Source organism: Astatotilapia calliptera, chromosome 15 (assembly GCF_964374335.1).
Source record: "Astatotilapia calliptera chromosome 15, fAstCal68.1, whole genome shotgun sequence".
Lineage (NCBI taxonomy): Eukaryota > Metazoa > Chordata > Actinopteri > Cichliformes > Cichlidae > Astatotilapia > Astatotilapia calliptera.
In genome coordinates this window covers 19,101,326-19,127,052 of record NC_137436.1, presented here as the reverse complement: position 1 = coordinate 19,127,052, position 25,727 = coordinate 19,101,326, and the positions used below count along the sequence as shown (strand labels likewise).

Below are 25,727 nucleotides of genomic sequence, written 5' to 3'. Positions count from 1 at the left end.
ATGCTCTAAATTAAAGAACAGTGTCAGCTACTTGAAATGTGACCAATCATGATCTCACAGTCCCTGTTTCATTTTGGTACTAGGGTTTTCTAACTATTCATAAGTAAGTGATGACTACAATCTGTGGTGTAGCTCATAGTAAGTGGTGAAAATACATTTTGTAATCTAATTTGTAACCAACTCTCTGCTATTACATCATCATCTGTCATAAATAAACACACATACTGCTAGTATTTTGCAACGTGATTGGCCTCAGCTGGTGAAAAGCAGAATTACAATTCTTAATTATTGGAAAAAATATAGAATATTGTAAAACGTGTAAAAAGTAAAAATTGTAATTCTGCTTTTCACCAGCTGAGGCCAGTCACGTTGAAAAGTAAATGAAATATGCACGTTTCACTCCCTTATTAAAAAGGGCTCGGTTTGTCCCTCTGCGGTCTCCGTCCTGTATGCCCAGCCTTCAGTTTGAATCTTCGGGCGGTTTTTAGCTACAGCAGCGAAGGGAAACTTTTAGGTAATTCTACTTTTCTTTAAAATAAGTTACAGATATTTGATTTTGTTCAAGTTAACAACATTTTTGATACATTAATTCAAATAACTTACCAAATGATTCGCAGTCACAGTTAAAGGATGCCAGTTGACGATAATTTAAACAGTTGGCGAATTTTGTTTTATATTGTCGATAACCGATATCTAAAAAACTACTCTAAAATAATCATCACTTATTTCGAAGCTAAGTATTGTATTAATTACTCAGTTTAAAGTAAAATTTTGAATTGAGTCTTGAAGCTTCTCCCTGAACGCTATTGTCAATAGCAGTTGCGCCAGGCCCCGTTTAAAATATGTCTTTTTCTTTAAGTTTTATATAAGCGTAGACAAGGACAACCGTGTATATGGTTAAAAACATAGTAGGCACCTCAGATTTTAGTTCGGCTTATACATACATGAAATACCACCTATTAGTGCAGTACATTAAACTCAAATCCACATCATTGTTAATGCCCGTACGTCCACTTCTATCTTGTTGTGAGTTTGTTTTGCCACTTTGCTTTCACGTGTTTACTGAAACTTTACAGAATGGCCACCCCTGCCACCAGCCCCGACCACGGCGCATTTAGAACACCTAAAATTGTCCGATTGAGGAGCACCGGAAGCACCAGCGGAACCCCCATCACCATCCCTGCCTCTCCTTTCATGAAGAAGTTGGGTTGTGGGACTGGAGTCAACGTCTATCTCATGAACAGGTGTTACTGTGCTCTGTGAATTGATGGATCACAATGTATCTTCTATCAAATGTAACCACCCTTTTGAAATTAAATCTGAAATTATTTAGTCAAGCTTGGTACATAACTTTGTTTAGGAAATCCCTAGAGAGAGCAAGGACTTTAACATCTGTGTCAAAACACAGAATCATTAAGCTGATTGTCATGTCTACCCCTCAAAGATCCAAGGAAGTACCTGAATCAGTCTGAGTTAATTTAGCTGTAAACAAAGGCTAAACACAAAAAATTCTTCAAATAACCAGATTTCCTGATTTCCAAGTCATTGGAAGTTGGATAGTGTTCAGCCTCCGATTTAAAAAAAAAAAAAAAAAAAAAAAAAAAAGCTTGGCTGTCACTTTGGGTTTCAATGAACTTTTTGTTTGTTTTTAGCCTGTTTTTGCTTTTCATTAACCTGCAAATAAAATAAAAAAAACTGTTTAAAAAATCTTAGCTGAAGATAATGTGACAAGATCCCAACAGACTGTGTGAACAATAGTGTTTTTTGTGCGACAGTGTGGCACACATTATGATGAGAGCTTGTTTAAAATTAAAAATTTAATATAGTTCACAGGTTTGGCATGAAGCATGTGAAGGAAAATTAAATATGATTTTTTTTTTTTAAATTCCGATGCAACTTTCATCTCTCCTAGTAACTAAAAACTGCTGTGATTTCAGCTCATGTTCTTTATTGTGTACTTTACTTTATTGTACTTTATTGAGCCCCGTGGGGAAATTGCTCTCTGCATTTAACCCATTCACTTAGTGAAGCAGTGGGCAGCCATTGGGCGCCCGGGGAGCAGTGTGTAGGGACGGTACCTTGCTCAGGGGTACCTCAGGGTAGCTGTTAAGGGGAATCGAACCCCCGACCTTCCAATCATGGGGCAACCACTCTACCTACTGAGCTATCCCTGCCTGTCTGCTAATCGTCTGTGGGTGTTAGTAGGGATGCATGCAGGTGGGACATCTAGCCAATCTAGTTGGAGCTGTATATTGCAAACTTAACATGAATGAGCAGTGTGTTTTTAAAGGCCATATTATATTGCCATTACCAGTATCGTGTCTCTTTCAGTATCTCGTGACCAAGTAAACAAATACATCTACAAGATATTTTATCGCATTTGCAATTCCTGTCTGTGTACATAAACATAAAAAAACAAATGCGCTCTGTGTGTTTTTGATGATTAATCGTAGAGTGGGCAACCTAAATGCATCACCCTGGGCTGTGAAGAAGATCAACAGTAAATGTGCAGCCAAACAGGTGACTGTTTACCAGGAGCGCCTCAACGAGGAGGCAAAGGTCCTGAAAGGAATCAATCACCCAAACATCGTTGGTAAGAGCGGGCACTGTTGTGATGGCGATCTGTCTCAGTTAGCAGTGACACAAAAAAAACCAGATTCATTGTTCAGCTCCCTGAGGTCACATTATATGTCCCCTTACATGTGCAAGTCAGTAACTTATATTTTCCATTGACACTGTAAATTTTTGACATTGTTTCTAAGAAAAGATAAGAAAATAACAAAAAACACTGAATCCCACAGTTCAACATCATTTGATTTTTTTATTAATGTTTGTGTTGGTCACTTGGTAAAAATCATGTGCAAAATAGCTTTTTGGTTCTCTTATTTTCAGATCATGCCGTCTGTGATACTGTTATATTTGCTCTTTTAAGCCTTGTGCGTCTTTGTGCAAACATCAAGGTTTCCGTGCCTTCACCACTGCCAAAGATGGTTCCAAGTGTCTGGCCATGGAGTACGGAGGAGAGCAGTCCCTCAATGACCTGATAGAGAAGCGGAGGGAGGGCGGCCTGAAAGCTTTTCCTGCCGCTATTATAGAGAAAGTGGCACTGCATGTGGCTCGTGGCCTGCAGGTAAATCGCTTACATGGTCCTCCTTTCTACCTGGCATAATCACCTGTGTCATAACTGGAAATACATACATACATACATACATATATAGTCACAGGTGGGATTAATTCCCACATCTGACCATGTGTAGCTATTACACATGATCTTTTACGACATGGTACAAATTATTTTATATGTCTGCTTGAGCTGCATGTTTTTAGATACGGATATTTGGTGATTTAAAAATCCAATATTGGCTGATACTTTTTTCTGTTGGAAACACTGCAAACAGTTTTCGCTAACATCTGCGATGTTGAGTTATTTGTGAGCCCTTGCTAAGCAAATATGTCAGTGCAGTTTAAATGTTTTATTTGTTATTGTTTGTGGCATAACAAACATGTTGCCAGCAGAGCAGGTACAGAGTTCCCTCTGGAGGATAAACTATGCAACATAACATGGCTGAAGAGTCTTTCTCCCATCTGTCAAATATTCATCTGTCTGCCAATATATCAACTGACAGTATCTTTTAGGTTGTAATATATTTATTATTTAGGTGAAAACAAATTAAATACATTTTTAAAAATTACACATAACACACACCAAGACATAAAAATTTAAAAATACTAACCACTTAATAGATAAAAAGTGGTGTTTTTATCTGAAACGTATTGGTCACCTTTATTTTCTTCCAGGATGTGCTGATGCTAAATAATATCCCTGGTTAAAAGTAAAACATTTGTGAGGCAATGGTAAATTTTCATAGTATTTACTGTTTAATAATCCTCCAGCTCACTTTATTCAAAAGTTTCTTTCATTCCTAAATATTTGTCTGTTTAACATCAGCCATGAGCTTCAGGAATACTTTGTCTTTGCAGTATCTACACAATGAGAAGCTGCTGCTGCACGGGGACATGAAATCATGTAACGTGGTCATCAAGGGTGACTTTGAAACAGTGAAAATCTGCGATGTTGGCGTGTCTCTGCAGCTGGATGAAAACATGAAAGGTAAATTCTGTGTTTGTTCACGAGATATAGCTCTGAGTTTTTCCATCATATTAAAGATTTTTGACCAGTTTTATATATGAGAGTTTGAGATTTGAAATGTTAATCTACTGAAACAAGGTCCCAGCAGCAGCATTATAGTGCATTATAGTTTGTCTGGAAGCATTGTTTCTGGTGTAGTTTTCAGCTTTGCAGAAGTAGTTATGTTGCCAATAAGCTGACAAGCTCAGAATAACACCCACACAGCTCAAGCACATGTGCTGATTTATTTTCTGTTGTTTCTGTTGAGCTTTGGATGGAAACTGTAGTTATAATTACTTTATTATATTTTTTAGGGTTTTATTAAATTAGCTGGAATTAAACAGACTTAACCCTGCCAGCTCTGCTCTAATGTCTCCTCAAATCAACGAGTCGGGTCAAATAATCTGGGGGGGAAATAATAATCACAATATTAAACTTCCTTTATTCTTCCTTGTCTTTGACCTCAGTGAAAAATGTCATGAATTTGGGGAAGGATGTAAAGGAGACTTCATGTAAAGAATTGTGTTTCTGCTCAATAATGTGTTGGCTGATGATGTTGGCATTAAAATAAATCTTCACAGAGAACAACACCAAAGGCCTTCCTACTTTAGCCCATATCTTAGGTGCCTTTTTCTCAATGGTCATGAAAACAGATGTCTGACCTGGTGAAAATTGTCATAAGCAGCATGTAATAAAAGGAATATGGCTTCGTGGTCACAAAAGTGAAAAAATTAGATTTTATTCAGAAATGTTCAGCCAGCTCTTAATTTCTCTCCTTGCTGAACAGATGAGCCATGTTCATTTTCCCCCCTTACTAAAGCAACTCAGTGAGCTCCTTTTATGACTGCCATGCAGGTCATTTCATTCATAAAGCAGCAAAACTGAGTACTCACCCACAGCGCATTGTTAAATGGTGCAGTTAACTGAAGTGGTACAGAGCGTATGCAGGCACACAAATGGGATTAATCATGGATTAAAGCACAGAATTGGCAGACACATTTGTGTGGTAACCGCTGTTTACAGCAGTTGATTTACTTTGTTTTTCTGCCCGGATAGAAACATAAATTATCCTCATACATCATGTCATCAGTCTGCAGGGGTCTCCAACAATTTGGGTTCAATTTGAACTAATTAGAAACTTCTGGAGCCTCAAAGATGCGCTTTGTTTTTAAAAGTAATGTAATTTTGGGTGACGCCATTGTGGCAACCTGGACAAATTAAATTTGTTTGTTTTGCAGTTACCGTAAATTGTTTCTCAGTCCAAAAGGAGTTTCATGAAAAACAACTCTGTCTTCAGTGTCTGACCCAAAAGCGGAGTACATCGGCACAGAGCCGTGGAAGCCCAAGGAATGTTTGGATGAAGGAGGAGAGATCACAGACAAGGCAGACATCTACGCCTACGGTCTCACTCTGTGGGAGATGATGACGCTGGCCATGCCTCATCTGGAGATGCTGGAGGATGAGGAGGGTGAAGGTGAGATGTCACTTTGATTTACTCAGACATGTTAACTTTTCTTTCATGTGTCTTCATGACACTTTCACAGTTTTTCAGTTTGCATTATTTGGTTTCCAGTGCCTCTTAAGCTTGCTTGGTTCTAAGTTAGCAGTAGAAAGTAGCAAAATGTTATCCTCCTCAGTGTAAACTAGAGCCGTAGCTCGGTACTAAGAGGATACATTTAAATTTCATTTATTACTTTCTGTGCAGCTACAGTTATGTTTGGCTGACACAAAATCCTAATCCACATCAACTGACACTGATGCTTCCAGTTCTCCTTTATTTCTACAAACAGTGACTAAAATAAGAATGTATCTTCTTTCATTTTTAAATATTCATTCTTAATGTTCATTCCCTGCAAACGTGTAATTGTTCAGTTTGATTGTGCCCACATAGTTACATCTTGACTGTACTTTCTGATAGTAGTTTAAAAGGTTAGACTCTGACCACGAAGCATGTTGCTCCATCAGATTATCATTCCTGAAGTGTGTGTAGAAGAAGCATAACTCCATACAGTGAAGACTAAAAGAAAAACCTAATTGTGGAACAGTATACTGACTGTGTTTATGCGCTTTAGTTTTAGAGGACTCTGTGGAGCTGAGTTTTGATGAGGACGCCTACTATGAGCGGCTGGGGACGCGGCCGGCACTGGACACCGAGGCTCTGGGCAGCTCGTACCGGAGAATGGTGGAGCTCTTCTACCTCTGCACGGAGGAGGACCCCAAGAAAAGACCAACAGCCGCCCAGATCGTCCAGGCTTTAGAGAGCAACGCCTCCCTGGACAAAACGCCCTCTGAGGTGATCGTTATCGACTGAGTTATTCTGCTCACTGTGTCAGAGGTGCAGCTTAGAAATGTTTAATGAAACTTCATAAATGTCGGGCTAATAGATTTATTTTCTAAAGGGGTTAATGATTATAGAACAGATGGACATAATGAGTCTCCTGATACATACCTATTTCTTCTGCACGGGTTAATAAACAAACTTTCACTGAGCATAAACATAGTTAATGGTTAAAGTGGATTTAAATATGAATATACTACAGACTCACTTGCTCAAATGCCTTTCCAGTTTGTGCTGATCTCTTTATATCGCTATTTGTCTGTTATCTTTCCTATTGTGTTACAGTCGTTTCATATTGTAAATGTTTTTGCTTTCATCAACTGTTTATATGTATTTGTCATTTTAATCTCATTCAACTTGTAACCTGTAAAATGTTCGTTTATAGGTTTTTTTTAAAATATCAATAAATTGGACAATGATCTCAGACCACTTTCCCACATTCATGCACTTTCTCAAGTTAGAAATATTTTTGTTATGTATCAGTGGCAAAAGCCTATCAATAAAACACAGTAGGACTTAAATAATTCTCTTGTTTAACTTTAAAAATCTGATCAGCTACTTATGGCTGAAATTATTTGAGACTAAGCTGAAACTTACAGCTTTTAGCTACGTCATCTTTGCCAGCAGGTAAAGTTCACCTTCCTTGTACAATACTCACTGTACAAGCAACTTAAGGGACATTTAAGAAGAGATTCTTTTGACTGCTGCTTCCAATAGACAAATATAGATTTTAAAATATCTAAAAAAAAAAAAAAAAATCTCAAAGGATGGTTTATTGTTATGAATACATGGTGCATTTATAAATTGTGCCAGTACTTGCAGTTCTGCTCTTACACTGATGTAGATCTCATGCTCCCTATAAGCCTGAAGAGAAGACAGCACAGATTCAACAATAAATTCAACATCAATCACAGGTTATTTCCACAAATGACTCGCAAATAGGAAATTTATACTTGGGTCCATCGTAATTGCAATTCACTAGTTTTTGAAATGGAACACGTGGCAGCAAACTCTTGAACTAACTAAATGGATGTGAGGGAACGTTCAAAGGACAAATGTTTCTTTTCCTCCAGAAAGAGGGGAAAAAACCCCAGAAAGCCACAGCATTTTATTCATTCCTGTAGCTTGACACAAACATGAAACAGCAGGGAATGACCACAGATTAATTAAATAATACCATTAACAAGCATGAATGCTGGCAATGGCATCGGGCGCATTCATGCTGATTTGATAAGTCCAAATCAGCTGTAAGAAGTTACTCTTTTTCTGAGTTTTGGGGGAAGAAAAATGTTTTACAGAAAAGCGATTGCTGGTTAGTTTGACTTCACATCAAAAACTGCTGAACTATTTTACTTGAGTTTGTGTCTGGGTTGCTTTGTCTTCATTTCCAGTCCCCAGTTTCAAATCTAAAGAAAAACCTGTCAAGTTTCAGCATCATATGGTTTGGAAAAACCAGACAATGGCAGACAAATGCTACTACAGTTATTTACCAAAAACAGTATTAAAATTGAAATTTGCTTTTAGAAAAGAAAGAAAAGGTAATTTTACATACAGCCTGCCGTGCTCCTTTACAGTTCAAGCTGCACTGGCACTGCTGCACTCTATTTCCTCTATTGCAGATGAACTGTTGGTATGCACACTTTGAGACATTTTGACAAAAAGACCAAGACTCAAAAAACAAACTTAACATGTTTATTAGATGCATTTACAAAGCCTCAAAACAACAAAAGGATCCACCTTTAAACAGGTTGGTTTCTATAAACATCTCCAGAAAATGTCGAGCCCGGAGCACAAAGACATTCTGCTCAGATGAGCATGTAGCAAAGAGGCTTCTAGTTTTCCGTCCTTAATTTGAACATGAAGACAAATACTGCAAACTGAAAGCAAACTGAGAAACGTCTTCAGTCAGGATTCAAGCTCCTTATAAAGAAAAAAAAAAAAAAAATAGGCACTGCCATTAAACAAAAACATTCAACAGTGAAGAGGCAGTCCTGAATATAAATACTGATTCATGAGCTTTTAAAACCATATTCGGGAACACAACAGGGAGCTTCAGTGTTCTGATTCGACCTCCAAACTCCTCAAACCGCAGTCTGAGCAACTGTGTGATAAAACAAGCCTGATCAACAAAGGCTTAACCCACAGGACCAAAAGGATCAATGCCGGCATCGTGGCTGGTTTTAATGCTGTGGCTGATCACTGTATACAGCCAAGATTTAAATGGAGACAAAACTCAGCCTGGCCTAATCAGCATGGAAAAACCTGAACACTTGTTGCTTTGCATATGAAGAGACAATTTTAAACCAACTGCCATTTCAGAGGAACAGGGACAAATTTTGAATTCCTTCCAAACTCATGCAACAAAGTTGTAAACAAGGAAGGTTGGTGTGTTGCAGTACTTGGTGGCAAACAGTTTGCCGTCAGGTGTCGGATCAGAGAAGGCGATTTCTTCCTTGGTTAGGGGACTGCCGTACATGAACGTACTCCTAAGACAAAAAGGGAAAAGAAACTGAAGCCATCAGCCATTTTAGATCCAGTCAAACACTTTATGTGAGCCTGTTTCCAGTTTTACCACCTGCTGTTGACCATAGTGTTTACCATTCAAATATTATTTAGGGGGTCCACAAGTTCATGTGTGTGAGGAGTTTACTCAGTAACCAGCTGACTGAGACATCATACATTGCAAGAAATATTAAAAAACACTTTGAAAACACATTAGATCTCAATGAGTGGAAAACAAATGTGCCGACACCTATACTGATAATGTGTTAGGAACGAAAAAGATGCCATATTGATACAGAGGGCTGAATTCAAAGACACCCTAAAGTAATAGTAATAAAATAAGTAATAAAAATGGTTTCGTAGTTCTTGCTTATACTGGGGTCATACTGACAGTCATCACAGCCGTGTTAATATAAACAACTTTTATATGGCTACAATGAAAACAAAATTCTTCATTTCTATGAGGAAACAAGTAAGGAGACCGCGAGATTCATGTTGTGTGCATCATCCTACCTCACTGTGTCCAGCATGCGGGTGGCAATGCCCTGTCGCCTGGCCAGGCTGAAGACCCAGATCCGACTGATTCCACACAGAGCTTGTTCTGGGACAGTGGAGCAACACCAGGCTCTGTGTCTCTCCATGAAGTCGTCCTTTGTCATGTCCTTGTGTCGATCTGGCTGTTCAAGGACTCTGTAAGCCTGAAGAGAATCTATGCATAAGTTACGGCACCTATAAGATCCATGTGGCATCAACTGAAACTTCAAAACGAAACCATCGTTTTGAAGACCAAGAGGATAATTAAAGGCTAATCTCCAAAGCAAATCTGATGTTTAAAAGCTTTACATGTTAGCTGCAGCGTTACTATGTTTCAACAAACTGACTTCCTGAACAAACATTTATATTTTCCGATATGCTAGAGACACTAACACAGCCGTACCTGTCGTATGGGCTCAGCGACGAGACATCCTACCACCAGTCGCTCTGTGTTGATGAACAGGTAGGTTTTAGCCTGAGTTGGTCTGCTCAGAGCCACCTGCTGGAACCCCAGCTCATTGTCCGCTACACGCCGCACATCCTCAGCCTGAAAGCAAACACACAAAAATGATTAAAAATTAAATGCAACACTTTTAAGTAAACGCTAACTTGTGTACGAGGCTGTCTGTCTACACTTCTGTCTGTTTAAAAGTGAAAGCACTTAACAACAAATAAGCATGGAGAAAAATCAGAAATAAGCAGAAGTGCTTCAGTGTGCTGGCTCAAACCTTTTTGATGGCATACTTGGGATCATCTGGCATGACCAGGAGGATTTTTCCATCCCAGAACTCAGCCACCACCCGTTCCTTCTTCCAGCCCTGAGAAAACACAACAGAGGAAAGGAGCTGCAGTTACAAGCCAACAATTACAACAACAACCTCATCCCACGAAGTAAACTCCTGCCAGCAGCTTTAACAGCTTCCCTGATCCCCACCCCCCCCACATGGACTATACTTGGGTGGGCTGCTCAGGTACACTAAAGTCCACCCAACTATGTTTGGCAGCTAATGCTGCATAATTTTTTCAATATGTTTCTAAAGCACTAGTCACACTTTAGTACTTCATAAACTCACGTCTTCTGTCCAGAGAGACTGATTGGTAAATGGCCGGTATTTGTATAGCGCAGGGGTCGGCAACCTGCGGCTCTTTAGTCCTTATAGTGCGGCTCCGTGTGGTTTGGGGAAATAAATTAGAAGTATTTAGCTGAAGTGTATTTTATTTATGTTAGTTCTTTTTTTTAACTTGGAAGATTTTTGTGATATCGAAATATAAAAATAAAATTATATTTTATTATTTTTTCATCGCTCAAAATAAGCGTCACACTCGCGGAAGCCGGTGTACCCGCCGAAACGCTGTGCATTTATCGAGACTTTCAACCCCAGGTAGGCCAGTTATGGATGTTCGGATCCACATTATGTCAGCAGCTGTTCTCCACCGTGAACTATGTTAAAAACAAACACCGCTCACGCCTCACAGACGACAGCTTACAGTCCTGCGTAAAGATGAAAGTGACTTCGTACAGCCCCGATTTGCAGACGCTGTGTGCAGAGGTTCAGGAGCAGAAGTCCCATTGTAAACATATCACAGCAGACCCGACGATGTTTGCATGAACATGCTTTACAGCATCTCTTTATTGACCACTTTTCACACACGGTTGCTGTACGCATACAGCCGGCTGTAGCTTTTCAGTTCACAGCCTGACACATACCAACAACAGCATAGATAGCACAGACGTAAAGGCGGCGAGGCGTGATTGCACACATTAACCGGGTAAAATACATATTTAGGCAGAATTTTGCAAATATCTATTTTTCATCTTTTAGCAGCATAGTGCTTTTTTTCCAATTATTTTTTAAAAGCCAGGTCAAGGCTCCAAAAGCCCAAAGGTGATATAAGGGTGGCGGCTCACAACAGTTGTTGTTTGCTACATGGATCATTTTAGTTCAGCTGGGTGTCTTTCCTTTTGTTATGAGTTCAAAATGTGTTAATTAGATAAATAAAATGTAATTTTCTCTGTAGCACTTCATGGATTTCATAAGCAACACACCTTAGTTGTTCACACAAAGCATAAAGGTAAAAAAAAAAACAATATATACAGTAGGGCTGGGCCATATTATACCGTTCACGGTAATACCGGTATAATGTTAGGCAACGATAGGAAAATGAAATATCGAGATAGAATGGGAGTAAAAACGCGCATGCGCAGTGCCTTTGTTTTCATACGCACATGGCCGATTGTTGAGTGAAACAGATGAACTAGAATTGGTTTGTAAAAATGGTGCAACTTCAGTGATGTGGAACTGGTTTGGTGTTTGTCCGTTAGATACACAACAAAGCACATTTTTTTGCAGAACATGCAAGCGGCCGTTGTTATTGTCATATTTGTCGGACTAAGATGCTCTTAAATCTGGGAGTAATCTGGGTCCTAAACGCCGTATTCTTCAGGTCAAACAACACTGCAGCATCACTTAGAGTTAAAAACTGTCTAAATTCTTTCATCTTTAATAAAACGATCAGCATTGCTGCTTTACCAGGTGTAACTATAAAGTTTAACTTCCAGGCATCCATGAAAACAAAAGTTATTACATTTAACGGAGTTAGAAGTTAGCAGGAAGCTAGCGGAAGTTAGCTCGCTAGTTTCGCTAGTTACCAAAGCATGATATTGCATGTTCTGACGGAGAGATTTCTGAAAAAAATTCAAACGTACAGCTCCGCTATCACTTCCAACATAAATGAAGACAGGAAACTAAACAGCAGTGACGTTTGTAGGGTTACTGAAGTTGGGCTAGCTGGTATATAATGATGTGCTACGTGATCGCTAGCGACACAGCTATGTTAGCATAACATAAACAGTGAAGCTGGAGGACGAACACTAACACTTTTCCACTTATAAAAGTTAACGTGAAGGTTCTTCATGGTTAGAGACAAATGCAATCGCATGGCAGGATACTGTAAACGGACCAAACTTCAGTCAGGAGAACAACTGAGATAATCCATCCACAATACGAGGTTAGTCATTAATATACTGCAACAACATGGGAACAGAGCAGCTGCCAGAGAATTCAACATTAATGAATCAATGGTACAGAAGTGGAGGAAGCAAGAAGAATGAGTTGAATAAAGTTTGATTTATCTGACTGCTTTGTTTCGCTTAATGTGCCTTATAATCCCGTGCACGTTATGGTCCGAAAAATGCGTACTGCACACTGCAGTTTAATGTTGCAAAGCACCTCTTTTTAACTTCAGTGGATATTATACATGGTTATGCTCAGGATATGTCAGCCCATTTCTACTGGAAATGCCTTTTGGTTAAACTTTCAGCAAGGAATTTGCATTTGCACTGTTACATTTTTATAAAGCTTTAATGTACATAAAAACCAGCTTCTTGTTTAAGTGAAAATAAATGGAAGGTTATCTTTTTGCGCTAGTAATGTTGTGGAGTTGTATTTTGTCTCGCATCAATTATATCGTCGGTTATATCGTTATCGCAAATTTTCAAATATATATCGTGATAAATATTTTTGGCCATATCGCCCTGCTCTAATATACAGTGTTATCTTCATTTTAAATGTCAAAAAGTATTTGCGGCTCCCGGTGTTTTCTTTTGCGTGGAAACCAGGTCCAAATGGCTCTTTGGGTCTTAAAGGTTGCTGACCCCTGGTATAGCGCTTTACTTAGTCCCTAAGGACCCCAAAGCGCTTTACACTACATTCAGTCATTCACACATTCACACACTGGTGGTGGCAAGCTACATTGTAGCCACAGCTGCCCCCCTGGGGCGCACTGACAGAGGCGAGGCTGCCAGACACTGGCGCCACCAGGCCCTCTGACCACCACCAGTAGGCAACGAGTGAAGTTTCTTGCCCAAGGACACAACGACTGAAGGGAGAGAAGGATGTTTACCACAAATTTGATGGAGTCGAGGAAGCGCTGGTGGAACTGGGTGTGCTGGAAATTGTCCTCTGGGTTGTCTGCGCTGTACACCATCCCACATGAGCTGCAGGTCGTTGCACCAAACTGTTTCTGACCAGCATCCTGATGTGAGAGTAAAAATAAATAAATACAAAAATTCATTCAGTAAAGAAACAAAAGCAATGAAATCAAATAAAATGTATCGCAAAAAAACAAAACCCCAAAGCTCGTGATTTTTGTGGGTTGAATATTTGAACAAGTTTCAATCAAAGATATCTGCATCAGGCTGGGTGAGTATGGGGTGAGGATCATAATAGAAAATAAATAAATATATCAAAGCATACATGCAAACAGATAAATTTAACTTACAATGATGAGCTGGTCATCATCCTGCTTCTCTTTCTTCCTGCGAATGCTTCGCTCTTTAACGGCTGAAGCTGGAGTCTGCAGCGATGCTGTCGGACCAGAAGGGGTGCTGCAGGACACAGGAGGTCGCAGAGCTGCGCTCTTTGACCTGCAGATGTTTCAAAAGAATGCTTCAGGGTTGTTTCAGTTACTGAAATTCAGTAATTGTTCCTCTAAAAACTAAACACACTGCATTTATTGTACAGAAATGCCATCTTTAAATGTTGAACTCTAAACAAACCATCTTACCTTTTAGAGGCAGAACCAAATATGGGATAGACTGCTGCGGGCTCTGGAGGAAAAAAAACAAAAAAACATCAACATTAACAAATGGAAGCACGACTGAGTAAAACTGAACATCTCCAGGATCTATTTATGCCACTCTATGCCTGAGTTGAGGGATCTAATAAAGTATTTGCTCACCTTTGGGAGAGCTGGAGTTAGTGCTGGTGGGGCTTATGTAACTCAGCTCAAAGGCTGGCTCAGAGCCACCTTCTGTTGTAGGAGTATCCTGAAAACACCAATTCAAGTTAACAGAGTCATTAAAAAATTTAAGTGATCATGAGTCAGCTACAAAAACAAAACAAAACAACAACAACATTTTGCCACGGTGAAGGTGCAGGATCATCTCTGGGGCGGAAATAATATCTACTCTGGGATAAGTACCTCTGAGCCACCCTGGGAAATTCCTAGTTGGTTAAACTCAGAAGACAAACCTGACAACCCAGCAGAAACCACATAAACAGTAGCAGAAAAAGGGAAAAAGAGCTAAAACATCAAAGGCAGAAATGTAACCATCACAAGCGGGGTTTTTTTGGCATTATTACCCCATCGATTAAGTCCTGACAGATTTTGCATCACATAGAGAATGAGCAAGGAAGGAATCGGTGTTTGCATAAACAAAAGGGGGAAATCAGAGAAAATTTCTGATTGTTTTACATAGGGCTGAACGATTATGGAAAATAATCTAATTGCGATTTTTTGCCCCAATATTGCGATTGCGATGCGATATGCGATTATTTTTTAAGGTCTTTGTCTTCTGTATTATTAAACAAAGACAAGCAATACATCATATAGTATGGCCAATACTATATTACATTAATTTTAAACTGTTCTTTCCTGGAAGACAGACCTCTGTTATGATGACATGAGGTGATGCATGAATTGATGACTGACATTTTTATTTAACTTCTTCAATCACAACAGTATATTTGAACATACACAATAGTTTATTTTTAGCTTACAAACATCTGAGCATAAAGTGCTGACAAGGAACCCTGGTGTAAACATTAAAATGAAAGTCAGTACAATGTGCAGATTGCAGAAATATACATAAAAAAAAATCAGTGGCTTTACCACACTCAGTTTTTCGACATCTGTGAACTACTAGACAGTCATTCAATTAAAAAATAATATTAAATAAATAAAACTAATAAATAAAAAATACACACATCTTACTGATCTCTGCAGTCAGTAACATTACACATAAAGTGCAAACATAATAGCAATTGCATAAACACACACACAAACACGCCTTTAAAATTTAAAGGCGTGAAATTGGACGGTCTAGCCTTCTGATTAGCGTCACCGCTGTCTCGGTGGAGTTTAATAAACTCGGCCGTCTGCTTCTTGCTATCTAAAATATAACCAGACACTGGCGTAAATTCTCGACTGTCTCATACTTCTGTTTAATAAGTTTTCTGTTTGACGTTTAGTCAGCTGTGTGAAAACCAAGGAGGAACCCACCCGGGGGATTAATAAAGTTTTATTTTATCTAATCTAATAACTTTAATCTCAGCCAAACCGATTTACTCACGAACAAACAAAACACTGAAAAAAGCCCAACAATAACATTTTTAGGTTGTCTAAGTGACTTATATATTACGTTTAACCCGAGCAGCGAAACTCCGCGGTGATCTGAAAATGATGTGCCGGGAGTTGTGCCGTTCTCGGCCGCATCAGTAATCCTCGAGCTCCCGGCTAGCTGTCGAGCTGGTGGGTAGCAGACGCCTCTGAAAACGTCGAAGCACTTTTGCAAATATGGGATATCTTGATAAACCGAGCAGATATTTGATGTTTACACAACTACTTTCTCGCCTGAAAATATGTTAAAAGTTTATTTTGTGACCCAGAAAGATTAGTATGAGTAATTTTAAAACTTAGTAGCGGCCGCCATTGCTGGAAACTGGAGTTTGGCTGGGCCGCGCTATGAATTCTGGGATATGGTAGTAATTTGGACAGCCTTATAATCGCAGTATAATCGCAGCCTTTGCGGTTAGAAAATTGCACTTGATCATGTCGCGATATTATCGCAAATGCGATATATCGTTCAGCCCTAGTTTTACAATTACATTATAAAAACGGCCAGAAACAGATGCCATTCATAACTAAAGAGGAGTTTCATCCTCTTAATTTCGGTAAAGGCATGTTACAGTTTCAGCGTCTGCTGGAGTCTTGACATTTTGAGTGACACTACACAGCAACACACCGGCCCTCAGGCAAGCCTCATAGAAGGATAATAGGAGCGACTACTCGTTTTAGTGTCTGCAAGCAGGTGTAATACTCTCACAGCACTTTTAATGCTCAGTAGTAGTAGAAAAACTATCAAAGTACCATTTACATTATAAACAACAGCCTTTTGGACACCCATGTACCTGACTGGTGGAGGAGGAGGCTGGTGATGTGGAGCTGTGTTGTGTTGGAGATCTCAACAACGTAACCATGAGCTCGTGAGTAATCCCGTGTTTATCCAGCACAATTTTAGAGGAGCTGAGGAAGGAAGACGATTAACAGTTTATCAATGAACATCAGTCTTGGGGCATTGATAAAGTGCAAATATTAGAGATCTGTGTTGGAAATTCAGATTGTTAAATATGCCATGAATTAAAAAATAAATAAATGAATAGTAAGGGAAGTTTCATTTCTAAAACGAAAAATGAAGTCAATGGTACGTTTAATACATCAGTACCTTGATGGCTGTGGAGTTGCAGGCTCTTCATTAACGGAGTCCATCCAGTCTGTTGGATCAAACTTCATTCTCTGTTTTGTGCTTGGTTTGTTCTCATACGTCCTCAGCGGCTTGACGGCAGTCTGCAGGAAACAACCAGGATTAAATATTACCATTAACATGACAATATTTGCCATGGAGGGGAAAAACATAATTAATTTATTTAACATATCAAATGGCAGACACCATTGCATGGAAAAACCTTTAAAATCATCATTAACTTATTATCAGATGTAAAAAAATGAACCCGTTTCCCATCACACTCCAACATCTACAAGATTTCTGTTTCATTTCACTGTACACCAAACTAGGCTGTAAGTACCTCTCTGAAACCTCAACATTCTCCATGACATCAAGCGACATTTTATTAATTGAAATTGTGCGCAAGAGCCTGAAGAACGTTACTCTTTTCTTTAAGAGTCAAGGTAAAAGGTAAAGGTAAAAATTACTCCAGTGTAGTTTGTTTCTGGGATATAGAAACCTTTTCATGATTTTAAGAAAAGAGAATCTCAAGAGATGAGATATTCCAGTAATACGTAAATGTACACAAACCTTTTCAGGTTCTTTCTGCTGTTGGTTTTCTGCCAGAGCACCCTGCGACTGCTTTGATTCTTTGCCCTTTGTCTGTGGTAGGACGGCTGCAGACGGCCTGGTTGAAGACTTTGGCGCAGTTTTCTTGTACATGGATGTAGGTTTCTTCCCTGTACCGAAGAAAGCAGCTCCAACAAATATCTTCGGCTTAGGCTTCAGGTTGCTGAATGTGATGGTGATTGCTTTCTTGGACTCTGTGGGATTGTTGCTAGGTGCAACGGTAGGAGGATGAGTCGGTTTAGCGACACTGCTGAATTAAACAGGGAGAATTAGAACAACCTTAAAAGACCAACTAAAACAACAGTTGTTTGAAGAAGGCTTCAGAAGTATCAACAGCTATGACAAACCTGCTGCTGGGTTTGGGTTGGGACAGCTTGATCCTCTTTATTGATGTTGAGTAGCTTTTGGTACCCATCTTCCCCCCTTTACTAGATCCTGCTACTTTTCTTGGCTTACTGCCTCCCTTAATGTTCTTTGTTGTCTTCTTTTCTGGCTTTTGGGTCACAGTAGGAGAGGGTGGAGCAGCTGGACAAGGCAGAGAGTCCTTCAGAGCTTTCCTCTCAAGTGGAGTGAGATAGACTGGATTCTTTTTGCCATAGAAGGAGCTCGTGACCAAGGAAGGTTTGAATGGAGATTTTTGGGGTGATCTAGCTGGAGAGCCTTTAAAAATAAATAAATTAAAAATAAAATATCATATAAATAGATAATAGATAAATAAATCCAAATTATTATAAATGTACGAGGAAAAACCATTGTTGTTTGAACAATTAAAAATTACAAAAGCATTTCTATTGCAACAAAACATGTTTAGTCCATCCCACCTGCTGGTCTGCGATGAGATTTCTGTGGGGAGGTGTCCAGACGGCCAGCTGGCTTCTTCCTGGTAGGAGACTGCTGGGGCGTTCTTGGAGACCTCCTCTTCACAGGTGACAACTCCCGCCTCACCCCCTTCTTGGCTGGGTGCCTGATGTTTGAGAAACAAAACAGATGAGACAAGCGATGGGTGAATTGGCCAATAACTTGTAACTGGCACGTTTGAGCCCATAAACTTGTCAGGAAAGTGTTTACTGAGGTTACAGAGCAGATGATACTACTGCCTGAAAACAGGCAGCTTTTAGGTTTGAACCTTTTGGTGAAATCAGGTTTTTCTGCATGTAGTTTTCATATTCTCCAGTTTCCTCCCACAATCCAAAGATATGCATGTTCGGCTAACTGGTCATTCTAAACTGGCTGTAAATGCAGGACTATGTGGGGTTGTTATGAATCACCGTTAGCCATATGGCAACCTGTTGCAAGGTTACCCCCACTTCTCACTCAAGCCTGAGTTGTAAAAGCAATTTTGCCCCATTAGTGTCAGTCTCATTATAGCAGGAACCCAATTCTAAATTTGTCGTAGTATTAAACACGAGCTTCCATAATCTCTCGACTGTAGCACAACTGAGACTATTCTCTTACATCTGAGAGTACAAGTCCAACACAGAGTACATTTCAAGAGTAAATCAGCAAGCCAAACAGCATATACACAGCTTACCTATCAGAGTCCAGGGAGGACTGCTTTCTCTTTCTGGTTGTGGTGGGCATCATCTTCATACAAAGGTAATGAAATAAAATGAAAAAGAAAAGAAAAAGAAAGTTTAAGAATTTCAGCTTTGAAAAAAAGACCATCGATCTGAAAAGTCACTCCTAATACAAAAAAAATAAATAATTTTTAAAAAATTCATAATCAACCTGGATGTAAAAGAAAATAAAGAGATGCTTTAATCTACATTAATTACTCAAAAATGAAGATGAATCAAAAGTAACACTGCATCTTATTTCAAAAAGAACCAAACGAGATCTGTTGCCTAGTAGAACACCAGCTGCAAATCAGCTGTACCATATTATTCATGCAGACATCTTTTTGCAAATCGTAGGATATCTGGGTCACAAATCCGCCGTTGAAAGTAATACTCACTGCAGAAGGGTCACTGACACAAATGCAGCTTCAAGATATATTTCATGTCCATGGCGTTAAATCAGGAGATTTTCTACAAGGGTCAGGTGTGACTGTGGCAGGTAAACAACAGCCCACGACCTATGAGTTTAATGAACAATTAGGATGCTGATTATGAATCTCGATATGAGACAGAGCCTAAAGGTCCCCTTACTGTCATTTCGTCAGTGAGGAAAAACGAATAATCTCGAAAGCAGCTTTAGCTCGACGGTACATGTTAGCTAACGACGCGGTCATTTAAGGGCACCAGACGGAGGCGAAGAGATAATTGGCGGGACTATTGGCTTATGCAAAGGCAGCACGGTCTCCATTACAAAACAACGGGCATTTTTCATATCGATCACGAGTTGTGCACACTTCAACTGGATACGTGCATTTGTTTGTGATTTAGAAGGTGAATAAATTAAGCATTAAACATAAGCTAGTTCTGACTGCCTTGGAAACCTTTATTAGAGTCACGGTACTTAAAACTAATGTACCCCAATTATGAGATAAAACACAAAAATACAACTCTTCGTTTTCCTTACCAAGTATGTTTCTCTTGAGCTACATAAACCAATAAACGTTTGTATATCTGTATATATATATATATATATTTGAGTCGCTGGCGGGTCTCCTACCTCTACGGCTCGCGCGCGTTTCTTCTTTGTGTTTTGAACAGCGCGCGCCAGTGTCGGAAAAAAAACCCTACACCGTAACAGGAAACGGAAACAGCTACCACACGGGAAACGTAGTAAAAGCAGAGAGAAACTTCTAGTTTTAGCCTTCAAAATAAAACATCTTCATGTGAAAAAAAAGCCACTCATAAAAATTATGAGATAAAATTCAATTTACTAATGGAAAAAATTCGATGAGGATTATATAAAAACATAAATTAACTTAAAAGGAATCAGCATTTACTCATTTTATCTATCGATGTAAACCTTCGGCTTTTGTTTTGAAGATAAATTTCGCTGTTTCCTTTGCGCTACACGCTACTTTCCCTCAGTTAGGTAACAGCTTCCCAGGTCATTTTGTACACGCGAACGGCAGCAGGTCTTACTGCAGATGAAATTTGTCTTTCTTCACAGTCAGCGGTTTAGAACCCAAAGTTAAAACACACATTGTTCATCTTTTTAGTGGCGATTTTTAATCCACGTAAAATGGTGTTTTACTTCACAAGCGCCGGTAAGTTGAGCTGCCATTAGCTGTTAGCCTGGTTAGCTTCGCACTCCTTACAGCTGTTTAGTGTCTTTCACGAGTTTCGTGCCAGGTGATTTTGCAGTTTCACTCAGTAACGGCCCACTTCCTGTCTAATTTTTAGTGGTGGGCCCTTCCTTCACGATCTACATGGGAAAAGACAAATATGAAAGTAAGAGAGCTGTCCTTTGATCGCGCACTCACGCCCTTCTCTACCTTCCTCCGATGTGTGCTATATCTGTTCATTCCTGTGTTACTTTGTTGCTTAAACACCGGTAATAAATCTCTTATTGAATCTTATCACCTTTTAACTCGAGGCTGTTTCATGCCTACAGATGAGGATCTTATCAAGTATGGATGGCCCGAAGATATCTGGTGAGATTCTTTATCTGAACTCTGAAATAACCTGAATTTTCTGCAGCTGGAATTTTTAAAGAAACTGAGATGAGCAATAAAAGTACGTGGTTCCTGGACTCATAGATAAATGTGTCTTAACACTAAGACACATTGATGATTATGGAATTAACTTTAAGCACCATTTGTAAGAATGTATTGAACGGTCGATGTAAACATTGAGTGAGTTTATAACAGTAGAAACATTAAAGTGCAGTCCGTTAATGTAGGCATGACAAATTCATGTTAGTTTACTTTTGTAATTTAGGGTTGAAATTAGAATAAAATGTTTTCCATGCCAAATATTCACATCCCAGAAAGTTGATTCTGGTCAGGTGGATGCAGCAATTTCAGTCAGTTTAGAGATGGTCCTTTTCACATAAATAGCAGATGAACAAGAACGAGATTTCCATACTGTTGACCCGTAGGATGCTGGTGAAAACAGTACTTCTGCCAAAAACAGAGAAAGAGAGGATGAAGGCCTGATTGGCGGTAGGGAGACAGAATGTAGGAGTTTAGAGAGTAGAGGCTTTAAATGGAGGGACTAGACCGCGAGTGCGAGAGCTTGATGGTTTGGACACGTACAGCAGGGGAAAGTGGAAATACTGAAATGCCAGAAGAGAGGAAGACCACACAGAAGGTTTATGGAGGCAGAGCATGCGATAGAGGCAGATGATCTGCTGTGATGACCCCTGAAGTGAGAGCCAAACGATGAAGGGTTGAATTAAATTTTAAAAAAAAAATGCACCAAGAATTATTTGCAATTATTCAGCATTTAAACAAGTGCTTTGGATTTTCTGTATTACCAATTTCCAGTGTTGGGCAAGCTACGTTGAAAAAGTAATTAATTATAGTTACTAGTTACTTCTTCAAGTAACCGAGTTAGTAACTGAGTTACAATATTCTAAAAGTGATTAATTACTTGAAAAGTAACTTTTGCGTTACTTTAAAAAAACGTTTAACCCTCTGGGGTCCAGGGTATAATTGGCCATTTTTAACTACTTTTGATTTTCCCTCCACATTTTCCCTTTACAAACTATTTACTTTGCCTTGTTTGGTATCATTCTTTTCAGCACAATCTCACGTGTCTGAATTTACAGTCATGTTTTCATTTTGACATACTGTATTAACACAATTGATCTAAAATCAGACAAAAAGCATAAAATCAGAGTAGAAAAAGTTATATTTTTACTGTAACAACCACAAACATGTTTAATGAATCATATTTCTTAACTTTAAATGCAAATATAAATTGTCAATTTTAAAATCCTATGCACAAGTTTTGCAAACAACAAAGTTATTTGCATCCATTTACCTTTTACCCCTTTTTTAAATAACCATTTCAAACTATTTACAGAACAATCAGCTGTTCTTCAATAAGATGCCACACAACTGATTTGTGCCACTCCAAAAAAATAATTTCTGTCCACTATAAAGGAGAACATCACGGCCTGATACCTGCAGGTCTGACAGCAGCAAGTGTATCACTCCTGTTTTTTACATGGAGACAGCAATCGCCTCATTGTTCTGACACACAACACAAAACTATCCACAACACTACACATTAACTACACAAGACAACACATTAACTACACACTCTAAACACGCTAAACGTCACAAATCTCTCACATCTCAAAACTCTCTCTCTCTTTTTCTGCTCTCTCACTCTCTCTCGCCGTCACTCCTAAAACTTCCCCTGTTTTTTGTTGTGGTTTTTGTTACTCTCTGCTTATGCTGATGTCTGCATAAGCAGAGAGTGCTTGCTGCGCTGTCCTTAGACAGTAAACGTGACAAAACTATTCAGGAAAAAACACGCCTATATATTGTTTATCATGACTCTGGTTTTACGTGGCCTATCAACACAGTTTAAAAACTTATATATATCACCTTGTTGCTTCGTCATCTTGAAGTGGTCATGTGATTGGCTTACCACGACTACTTTATTCTTCCTCAGTCAAACAGCAGCACTCATGCGATTGTTTTGCCCCTTAGCTCCAGGTGTTGTGCTAGACAGTGATCGTGATTACCGTCCGCGGGAGCGCGCAGCTGCTTAAAGCTGTAGCGTCCAGATTACTTACAGCTACTTCCGTGCAACTGATATAAGATGCGGTAAGCTGAACACAGCTTCAACCGTCTGTTTGTTGAAAATAGTAACGGACCGCATTTTCTTCTTAGTAACTGTAACGGCGTTGTAACGATAGGAATAGTAATTAGTTAGATTACTCGTTACTGAAAAAGTAACGCCGTTATTCCCATCACTGCTAATGTCTCTCTCTTTAAAACCGATTCGTAGTTAAAAATAGATGACTTTCATTTTTTTTATTAATATTTTTATTTCCATTTAACTATAATTGTAGATTCTTTTTAGAATTATTTGTTCCTTGCCTTTGAAATTAATAAATTTTTTCTTCTGTGTATAATTTGTTACAGTTTTTCTTGTTAAAATTATACTTTATGGCATCCTGTCATTTAAACCTTCTCCTTTTCCCTACATCCAGGTTTCACGTGGACAAACTGTCCTCAGCTCATGTATATCTGAGAATGCCAAAGGTAAGCATAAGCTCGCCCAATGAGAATGACCCTGAAAAACAGACTTTTAAATAAGAGTTCACACTCCTGAGTTTTTTCTCGGAACTGGCAATTTATTAAGGATCTAATTCTCAGAATAACTGTCACTAAATATAACAGTCGGTTCTCTGTTTTTGGTTGTGTCAGCAACACTCCACATACAAATTCTATGGAAAATATTTGACAGTGATGTAACTATTATGTGATTCATTTCTAGGGTCAAACCATTGATGATATCCCACCAGAGGTGCTGATAGACTGCGCACAACTGGTGAAAAACAACAGCATCCAAGGTAAAGAGAAAATACTCAGGCTGGCCTGAGAGATCCTCTTGTACAAGTTTCTGTCTGCTGTTATTTTTACTGGGAGGAATTTTGTGTGCAGATGTGGTTAAACTTGACGTGTTACATGTTTTCAGGCTGTAAGATGAACAACATCAATGTGGTTTACACAGCGTGGGCCAACCTGAAGAAAACAGGAGACATGGATGTTGGACAGATCGGCTTTTATCGACAGAAAGAGGTCAGCAGACCTGGCTTCATGTACGCTGATGGATTATTATGCAGCAATCAGTGTAATACTCTAACATTACATAGTATTTAGGCAATTTTATGTGTTCGCTAAACTGGCTTTGTGTTCACAGGTAAAGATCGTGGCAGTGGAGAAGAAGATCAACGAGATAATAAACCGTCTGGAGAAAACAAAAGTGGAACGGTTCCCTGATCTGGCAGCAGAGAAGGAATCGAGAGATCGGGAGGAGAGGAACGAGAAGAAAGCTCAGCTGCAGGAGCAGAAGAGGAGAGAGAAGGAGGAGCAGAAAAGGAAAAAAGAGCAGGAGGAGCTCAGGTAGAACAGTGTTTTAGAAATGTTTAATTATGGCTGCATGAATATTGCGAAAACGATCGCATTGATAAGTACGATGACATTTCAGTCTGCAGTAGCACTTATATTTCACGGGAGCCTCACAGCAGTTGATATAAGACACACCACTTTAAATCTACTGATTGGTTTTTGTCAAACTAAATTTCAGCTCTATAAGTTGTGTCCATTTACACAATATTAGTATTTTCCCCTTAAGAGTCAAAACTATGCTAACCAAGCCATAGCAGGTGATTCCTAAAGCACACACTTATTTACGCTTAACCTTATCTGTAACAGCAAAAACCCGACCACATGTACATTTTAGATATAAATAGTTATAAAATAAAAATATCTCAAATAAAGTTTGGCCACTATGTGTGACACTCTTGCGTTTTGGTCACTGCAGGAACTACTCGTCACTGATGAGGACTGAAAACATGAAGACTAATGAGGTGAACACCAAGAAGGATTCTATTATTTGATGTCATATATATATATATATATATATATATATATATATTTGTTGTTTAAGGTGTTTTTTTTAGCGAAGCAGTAGATGATGAACAGTCTGTAACTTGTGCTTTACTGCCTGTACTCTGCAGGACGGCAATGATTCAGATGACTTCATGTGAGAGGAGAAAACGAGGCAGCATCAGACAGACAGCCTGCTGTCCGGCTGCTTTAGCTTCCTGTAACAGACACTGAAAAGATTAAAAACAACTCAGACAAACCTTTTTGGCTTTGGGACACTCGGAGCAGAAAGTGAGCCAGCGAGGGATGGAGGCGCCAGGACTCGTGGTTCAGAAACTGCTTTCAGACCGAACCGAGCTGATTGACCTCCTTATCGCAGAGAGGACACGGAGGACGAGGAAGCATGGGGCACCAGGATCAATGAGGGTCATTTTAAGGGGGGAGACATGCTCAGATAGCAGAACATTATCTGATGGAATTTTCACTGCCTGATGATGTTCATGCTCATGATGATAAAACTGTGTCTGCGTGGGTGCGTTTGTTTCATGTTGTTGCTCCCAGTCACAATATTTTTATTTCCCCGCATGACAGATTTTATTGAATGCAGATCAGTGTATGAATTAAAAATCACGTTTATTATGAAATCTTCTCCTCGTGTATTCAAAATAGGATCAGTCATTTCATTTAGTTTGAGCTCTGATGAAGATACGAAGAAAAAACAATATTAAATTTATACAGTCTTCATTTACAAAAGTATAACATATGTTTTCTTATTTGCCATCATGACTCCTGATGTTTACAGACCAGTGTAAATATCTTTTAAAGTTAAAATGGAGTTTTTGCA

General features: G+C 39.1%; 3 protein-coding genes across 9 annotated transcripts; 2 read left to right on the top strand and 1 right to left on the bottom strand.

Annotated features, from left to right (window-relative positions):
* Nucleotides 1–376: 376 nt before the first annotated feature.
* On the top strand, nucleotides 377–6,893 carry pbk (PDZ binding kinase). Its single transcript, XM_080289545.1, has 7 exons — nucleotides 377–514; nucleotides 1,077–1,244; nucleotides 2,454–2,593; nucleotides 2,961–3,130; nucleotides 3,982–4,111; nucleotides 5,427–5,603; nucleotides 6,202–6,893. The coding sequence occupies exons 2-7, from the start codon at nucleotides 1,078–1,080 to the stop codon at nucleotides 6,438–6,440; spliced, it is 1,023 nt and encodes a 340-aa protein (XP_080145671.1). The 5' UTR covers nucleotides 377–514; nucleotide 1,077; the 3' UTR covers nucleotides 6,441–6,893.
* Nucleotides 6,894–8,145: 1,252 nt separating this feature from the next.
* Nucleotides 8,146–20,131, bottom strand: esco2 (establishment of sister chromatid cohesion N-acetyltransferase 2). 7 transcript variants are annotated; one of them, XM_026143402.2, is made up of 15 exons: nucleotides 20,032–20,131; nucleotides 18,950–19,002; nucleotides 18,240–18,382; nucleotides 17,766–18,078; nucleotides 17,380–17,668; nucleotides 16,789–16,910; nucleotides 16,475–16,589; nucleotides 14,244–14,331; nucleotides 14,070–14,112; nucleotides 13,785–13,929; nucleotides 13,407–13,538; nucleotides 10,232–10,321; nucleotides 9,907–10,050; nucleotides 9,483–9,667; nucleotides 8,146–8,953 (listed from the first exon to the last, which is right to left on the bottom strand). In XM_026143402.2, exons 2-15 carry the CDS (start codon nucleotides 19,000–19,002, stop codon nucleotides 8,821–8,823), a joined length of 1,995 nt encoding a protein of 664 aa, XP_025999187.2. In that variant the 5' UTR covers nucleotides 20,032–20,131; the 3' UTR covers nucleotides 8,146–8,820. The 7 variants fall into 7 exon arrangements, with proteins under 7 accessions (XP_025999187.2, XP_080145670.1, XP_025999189.2 ...); XM_080289544.1 differs by having other exon boundaries at nucleotides 17,380–17,665; XM_026143404.2 differs by having other exon boundaries at nucleotides 19,939–20,045.
* Nucleotides 20,132–20,356: 225 nt separating this feature from the next.
* On the top strand, nucleotides 20,357–25,527 carry ccdc25 (coiled-coil domain containing 25). The gene is made up of 9 exons (XM_026143260.2): nucleotides 20,357–20,578; nucleotides 20,715–20,762; nucleotides 20,926–20,965; nucleotides 23,482–23,533; nucleotides 23,769–23,844; nucleotides 23,970–24,073; nucleotides 24,195–24,397; nucleotides 24,819–24,864; nucleotides 25,015–25,527. Exons 1-9 carry the CDS (start codon nucleotides 20,554–20,556, stop codon nucleotides 25,042–25,044), a joined length of 624 nt encoding a protein of 207 aa, XP_025999045.1. The 5' UTR covers nucleotides 20,357–20,553; the 3' UTR covers nucleotides 25,045–25,527.
* Nucleotides 25,528–25,727: the final 200 nt, after the last annotated feature.

Excerpts from the sequence above, each read along its gene's own strand:
- pbk (XM_080289545.1), top strand. The coding sequence starts at position 1,078 with ATGGCCACCCCTGCCACCAGCCCCGACCACGGCGCATTTAGAACACCT. Across the intron at positions 4,112-5,426 it reads GCTGGATGAAAACATGAAAG|TGTCTGACCCAAAAGCGGAG; the intron begins GTAAATTCTGTG and ends CTCTGTCTTCAG. Across the intron at positions 5,604-6,201 it reads GGAGGATGAGGAGGGTGAAG|TTTTAGAGGACTCTGTGGAG; the intron begins GTGAGATGTCAC and ends TATGCGCTTTAG.
- esco2 (XM_026143400.2), bottom strand. Across the intron at positions 14,332-16,474 it reads CCTCCTCCTCCACCAGTCAG|GATACTCCTACAACAGAAGG; the intron begins GTACATGGGTGT and ends TGGTGTTTTCAG. Across the intron at positions 13,930-14,069 it reads TTTGGTTCTGCCTCTAAAAG|GTCAAAGAGCGCAGCTCTGC; the intron begins GTAAGATGGTTT and ends AAACATCTGCAG.
- ccdc25 (XM_026143260.2), top strand. The coding sequence starts at position 20,554 with ATGGTGTTTTACTTCACAAGCGCCG. Across the intron at positions 20,579-20,714 it reads GTTTTACTTCACAAGCGCCG|TGGTGGGCCCTTCCTTCACG; the intron begins GTAAGTTGAGCT and ends TCTAATTTTTAG. Across the intron at positions 24,074-24,194 it reads GCTTTTATCGACAGAAAGAG|GTAAAGATCGTGGCAGTGGA; the intron begins GTCAGCAGACCT and ends TTGTGTTCACAG.